Genomic DNA, 6,721 nt, shown 5'->3' on the forward strand with positions numbered 1-6,721 from the left:
CATTATCTAAAGCAACAATTAAATTCTACAGATGAGAGAAAGCCATACAGTGTGCGGCTCTGAGGATTAGCCATGAGTTAGAAAACTCTTCCTCGTGGGTGATCAGCTCCGAAGCAGCCTGTGTGGACACTGGTAAGGACTGAGTGAAGGCAGGCCTAGCTCATTCTTCCTTCATAAACCCCAGTTTATGAAACCAAGCCAACACTGAGCAGAAATAGCTGATTTACAGTGACAAACTATTCCACCACTCCTAAGACACACTTGACTATTTAGATGTTATTATCTCTAGTAAATCAAGAAGGTGAAATTAACAGTAACAAAAGCTTTTCTGCACAGTTAAAAGAAAGATATGATCTCATTATCTTTCGAATTTTATAAAATAAGTATTATTAAACATGGCAAACTTGTTAGAAGATTTCAGGAACCTGCAAATTCCTACTGTATCTTCAAGGATGCAATCATCCATCTGAGAAAAACAAAAAAGAATATTAACCTACACAGCTATGGGGCAAACAGCCTACAAGCTCCAAGCCAAAGCCATGGTGCCTCTGTTTCCACCAGTAACTGAACAGGTATTTGGCTTTGTGATAGAGAAGGCAATCAGACTTCCCTGCAATCCTCAGCAGCATGGGTTGGAAAAGATGAAATATGTAGGTCTCAAATATCAAAGGTGACTAAAGACCTTAGGGTGGGCACTGGCAGCAAATGAAACATCATTTCTCTCACTCAAAAGATGAATGATTACTTCATAACAGTGCCCACAACCAAATATATCCAGAAAACATGTTTTCATTTTAAAAGTTAAAAAACTTAGTTGTTTTGCCCTGGTAGTACAAGTAATACAGCAACTCTCCATCTTCCATCATTTGGTAAGAATTAGGTAGAGCACTACAGAGGAACAGAACTAAAAATCCAACGTTATGCCATCACATTCTACCCGAAAGCTCAAGGCAAAAAACTCTCCTCTCTGGTCCTGTCCACTGATCTTCATTGCTTGGTCCCTTAAGGTTCCAGGCATGGCGCTTTCACCAATGGCACTGGAAGCTCCCAAAATGGGAACAGCTACCAGCAACCAAAAATAGCCAGGCAGCTACACACAACTGCCTGCAAAAAATGTACTACCCCGATTTTAATAGCCTGCCATCCTCCTGGATCTGGAGATATGCTACCTTCTGGCCCCATTACATAATACACAATGCAGTGATGTAAACAGAGAAAAACGCATAAAGTAAAAGGAGAAGTACTACGGTATTAAAGAACTGGGTAACACATTGGCTTTAACTCTGTGAGCAGAATTTCCAACAGGCTGTAGGGGAGCAATAGGGACCTAAGAGAAGGAGTGGCTGCACACAGCCAGAAACATGTGCCTACAGTAACCCTGAGCGGTGGAGATCTTTGGGATGCTGCCCAAACACTGGTTCTGTGTGTCCCTAGCACAGTGATGAGAGAAATCTGAAGTACTTCTCTGTAACACCACCGCAGCGGGCTCCAAACACTTCACACATCCTCCCTGCAAGTCACTCCTGGACACCCAGAACGGAGCTACAGCGCGCATAGTAGTGGACAAGCTCCAGGTTTGATTGTGACTGATAAAATGCTGTTGTTTCCTTCCTGAGACAGTAACTGAGCACTGAGATTATGCTTTTCCTCTTCCAGATCATCACAGTTTGTACCTGAAGAGAGAAGCACACTCTGTAACAATTTCCCTTCTCTTTGGCAGGTGGGTCAGACACACAGCATCCACTGTGTGCTACACCAGGGCAAGATACCTGCTACCTTGACCAAATTTCATCTGTCTGGAGCACTTAATGTGAGAGATGCAACACTGTTCATGGTAACGTACACAGTGCAAACACTCTGGGGCTGTTGCAATCTCTACTAATGTCTTCCTGCATAAGGAAGGACAAGTTCTCTCCCATCCTGGGAAAACAACAGTCAAGATTTCTACAGAAAAATAATAACCATTCACTAACAGTGGTAGTAGCTATAGCTTCCTTCCCTCTTGAACCTTCAGCTGGTTTAACATCTTGAATCTACATCTGGCCATAAACCTCAGCATGGCATGTAGTACTTCATCAACAATGACATCGGCTTAACCAACCATATTAAAGGAAAAGGCCAGATTTCCAGTTGATTCTATCCCTTCACTGCAGACTTTACCAGAGTTGATCATCCTTGACTCATCAGTGGGAACTGGTAAAGTGGGAGGTGAGAACGTGTAACAGTGCATCACTTGGTTGGAGAAGCCCCCTGGGGCCATCAGGAGCACAACTTGCCTGCCACACAAGGACCCAGACACGGTGTCCCTCAGAATCCCAGCTTACTCCCCCCCACCCGACACTTAGGAGAGACTCCTGAAATGCTGCAAGACGTACTCTGGCCCATAACAACTCATGGTGCTGATAATACTTTGCTCGATCTCTCCTCAATACCACAGCTGGGATTGTGCTTCTTGGCACTTTGCAGGTAGAAGAACAGGTAGAAATTACCTGGTTTAAACTTAATCCTGAAAGGATGATGGCAGTGATGGAGAGGAAAATACCCTGAGACTCTGGTGAGCCTATATTTACACTATAATTACACCTTCTGTAAGAATAATTCCAATTCCTGTCCAAGTGGTTTGTGGTTTCAGGGATTTGCTGGATCTATTGCTGATCCTAGATTCTCAGAGAGATCTTCCACCTCCCCATGATCTCACTCTCTCATGTGTCTTGCTACAGAGTCTCCTCCACCTCCTTCATCCTTACACTGCAATGGTATAATCGCATTCCTAGGACCACCCCCAAAACTTGTGAACAGGAGCAGAGCGGGATATCTTATGGTACAGGTCCTTTGCTGAAACGTTCCCATTCACAGTCCAGCAGAGTACTAGCTGTATCGCTCTACACTGTGACCAGACCTCTAAGAAAAAGGTATTTTCCTCATAGATGAATTGGTGAAGGGTTCATCAGGCTCAACTGCAAGTATGGGACATGTTGGTTTTACAGGCACCTATTATCAGAACCTGAACACTTATGAAGTACATACAAAACACATCCAACCATAACTAACGTGATACACACACGAACCAGAGCAAAGAGGGCATAGGAACTGATCAGTTTTACACAGCTATGCTGGATTCGCTGACCTGGAACAGCCTTTAATTAGGCATTTCCCTGCTCTCAAAGCAAACACAGAAATAATGCCCTTTCATGTAAATAAGGGATTTGCAAGTAAGTTTTCTAACCAAAATAAAGCAGAGCAAAAACCCTGGAATCCATGAGGTCTTACAGAGGAATTACTCATACATGCCTTTCAAACGCGGCACAGAGCCTGCAGTGTCTGAGGTATTGGCGTTTCTGTACTTTGGGCTTTCCTAAAAACCCAGAAACTATAGTCAAAAATCCCATTTGGAATCGCTTCACCTCAGCCACCATGTTCCACTTGTATCCTGCAGAAGCTCCCACAACTTGCTGTGTTCCAGCTGCCGAGCATGACTAAACCAACATGCAGAAAGTCTTACTCGTAGGAGGCTCTTCACAAGGGAAGGAAGATAAATAGGAAGATGCAGCAATGGGATCTAAGCAAACAGCACAGGCACAAACACCCAGTTCAAACAGAGACGGCACATTCTGACCTGTTTCAAGGGAAGACCCAATTCCTTTAATGGATTAACTCCTCCACCCTCAAAGTCATTTTGCCTGTCACCTCCCAGGCTGATTCTTATCAAATACAAATGTGCCAATTTATGGCCTTCAACTGATATTATCAACGCTCCCTGGTTGGCAGGAACATTGTCGCTGTCTTCACATGACCTGCATTCCCTCTGACTCCTGGATTAAAAAATAATAATCCTATCTCCACGGAGTAATTCCAGAGCTGTCTAGAGCTGCCTTCCTGTCCTATGGAAAGGCTGCCTGTATTTATGTCCCTGGTAAGATCCACTACTCAGAGCAATCTGTGATACCATTATAAACAAACTTATGGTCCAATAACAGTTGAAGAAAGCAAAGCCTGATATCACCTTCAATGACGAGTGTTACAGATTGCACCATCCTTAACCCAGTTCAGGCAGGAGCAGAAAGGGCTGAAGCCACCAGCTTTCAAAGCAGCAACTGTTTGGTTGCTTGGCGAAAGGAGGCTGAATCATGCAACACAGTTGCTGAGGTGGGCAGCAGTGTAAAAATTAAGTGTGGATGGGCTACTGGAAGAGGTCCAGATTCAGCACAATCTCCACCAGCAGAAAATCTGAAGAGTTATGACAATAAAATAAAGTTGTTTCCCCAGAAAGCAACCCTGAGGGCAGGCGGCACCTGCTCTTCCACATACTGGAATCCACTGGGCTGTATCAGGGAATCGAGCCCCACTCTGGTTACAGACAGAGGTGAAGAAGCAGGTTACTGAGCTGCAGGTGAAACCTGCCAGAAGAGACCACAAAAACAGAAGAATGCTTTTCCAAGAAAGCCCACAGCAACAGTCAGCCTGACTCCGATGTGGACTGACAGTCCCAGAGACCCAAGGCCTCTCTCCCTTTCCCTGGTACAGCACAAGTGGTTGCTGCACACGCTTCCTCAGCACAGTTTTCATCCGTCTGGATGGGGCAGTTTCTGGAGAATTCAGTGCATTCAGTCTCCAGCCTTTCTTTTGCCACAGCAAACAGAGGTCACTATGGCATTTAGATACAAAGAATTACTTTACAGAGAACTGTGAGTCAAACACAATTCCAGCAATTCCAAACCCGGTCAGTTAACAAGCGATACCTGAAGGAATGAAGAACGTATAGCCTTGCTTCAGCTCAATTCTTTGGCATCGTTCCACCCTGTCTCCCAGAAAGATATCACTTTGTTTTCCAGAGAGAACCCATTCTTCATAAAGTTCTAGATTCTGCAGAGTAGGCGGAATCAGCCAGAAGATCTAAAAATAAACCAAAGATTTAACTATTACCAACTGTCAACAGAAATAAATAGCTGAGAGATTCCAACAAGGTGATCACGTATCAGACAAACGAACGCGTAGCACCGAGCCTGCTTTCTGCATCAAACACGTGTCTTCCAGGTGGTGCACAGAGAGGCACGGAGCAGACAGCAGGAGCAATTAGTCCATGTGCTGGAAGCGGTAAGGGAACTGTCAATCGCCATCTCTCTCCCATGAAACATCTTACTCTGAAGATGCCAGCACGGTTTACTCTCAGCTCGAAACGGTGCGTTGGTTGAGTACAACTTCACCGGACTATGTAGATGAGCAGTGCCGGTACCACCGAGGTGTTCAGTCTGCTCTGTTTATGCCAGTTCCCACCACGCACTGCCTCTGCTAGAACTGGGAAAAGCAACCTCAAACAGTAAAGATGTGCATGCAGCCATATTTTAACGCTTCTGCATCCTGTAATATTTCAGCTACAGCAGGAGACTTGCGAGGGCACGCTGACCCAACCAAGGTACACACAGCCACACACTCACTGTAACTGAAAGACACTTCTAAACCACACAGCAACAGAAAGTGTAAAAGCACCACCAACAGCAAATAACAGCTGGTATTTCACAGAAATCATTTGTTTGTTTCGTAACGGTGAATGGTGTCCTCCCAGTTCAGCAAACTCCATGTCCATCAGCAAAGCCAGATGAAATAGACTGACGGCTGACCACGCCCCCCCAAAAAAAGAGGGGAAAAAAAAAGGATAAAAATAAAAGAAAGCAAGGCCTCCCCTCCATAAGAAGCACAGAGAGATAAAATGAAATATCAAACAAGGTTCACCTACCTTGCCCCCGCGGAAAACGTGATACCACACTGAAGTGCCACCAAAATCAATATGAAAATCAGTGAAGCATCCTTTCACACTCATCAAACAGTACCTGTAAGCAGAGGGAAGGACAAAAATGGATCAGCCTGAAACAGTATTTTTCACATCTTCATTTGCAGAGGTTAACTGCATGTGCGATACTGTTGCCACCAATTGAGTTTCTGCATTTACAGGGCTGTGATTTGTCTCGTGAAGTAACCATAACTAGGTTTCTGCTGAAAAATGCGTATCTCCGTGCTGGAGTTTGCTCTTCATACAACAGGAACGAAAGCTTTCAGAGTTAAGGCACAGAAAAACATTAAAAGTTATGCTGCTCACAAATATTCCTATGGCACTGCCAGTCCCCGGGGTGATCTGTTTAACGCTCTCCTTCACCGCTTCTCAGACATAACCTTCACCAAAAGTTGTACACAAATTGCTTCAAAGAGCAAAGTTTTCCAAAATCTAATTTGCTCATAAATCCTCCTGAATGTTCTTTACCTACTTGCCACTAATGCCATTTTTGCAAGGATTGGGGGACAGAAACCTTGTTTTGCAAATTAACTCCTTTTTGTTCACATTTCTAGGCATTTCTGCATTGAAACACATAAAGGAAACAGCTGGCAGCATCGCTAAGCATCAAATCCACTATTTTTTATGCCGTCTTGATTCAGGTTTTCAAAGCAGTTTAAAGTCGGCATCGTTGGAACGAGATACAAGAGCTCTGATCTTGCTGCATGAATCTCAAGCCTCCAGCCACCATCTGTAACTAATGGCCGAATTACAGCCGCCCTCCTCACTATAGGCACCTTTGCAAACGCAGGAAACACACACCACTTAACCCACTAACCTCTTTTCCTTGTTCCGGTCTCCGTTTCACGGCTTTTTTTTTGTTTTGGTTTGGGGCTTTTTTTGAGGGGGGTTATGGAAACAGTACCGGGAGGGGATTGGTAAAAAAACAAAGGG

At 44.4% G+C, this 6,721-nt stretch overlaps 1 protein-coding gene across 1 annotated transcript in view; it reads right to left on the reverse strand.

Moving 5' to 3' along the window:
- Positions 1–5,828, reverse strand: part of LOC104499347 (lysine-specific demethylase 2B-like) — a gene marked incomplete at both ends in the record, with an annotated part of 32,798 nt that extends 26,970 nt beyond the window's left edge. Inside the window, 2 exons of the mRNA XM_010142840.1 lie at positions 4,740–4,893; positions 5,735–5,828. Of these exons, the coding sequence (XP_010141142.1) occupies positions 4,740–4,893; positions 5,735–5,828 (248 nt within the window). The remainder of the gene's footprint in view (positions 1–4,739; positions 4,894–5,734) is intronic.
- Between the last annotated feature and the right edge of the window lie 893 nt (positions 5,829–6,721).

This window comes from Buceros rhinoceros, unplaced genomic scaffold (genome assembly GCF_000710305.1).
Source record: "Buceros rhinoceros silvestris isolate BGI_N320 unplaced genomic scaffold, ASM71030v1 scaffold15989, whole genome shotgun sequence".
NCBI lineage: Eukaryota > Metazoa > Chordata > Aves > Bucerotiformes > Bucerotidae > Buceros > Buceros rhinoceros.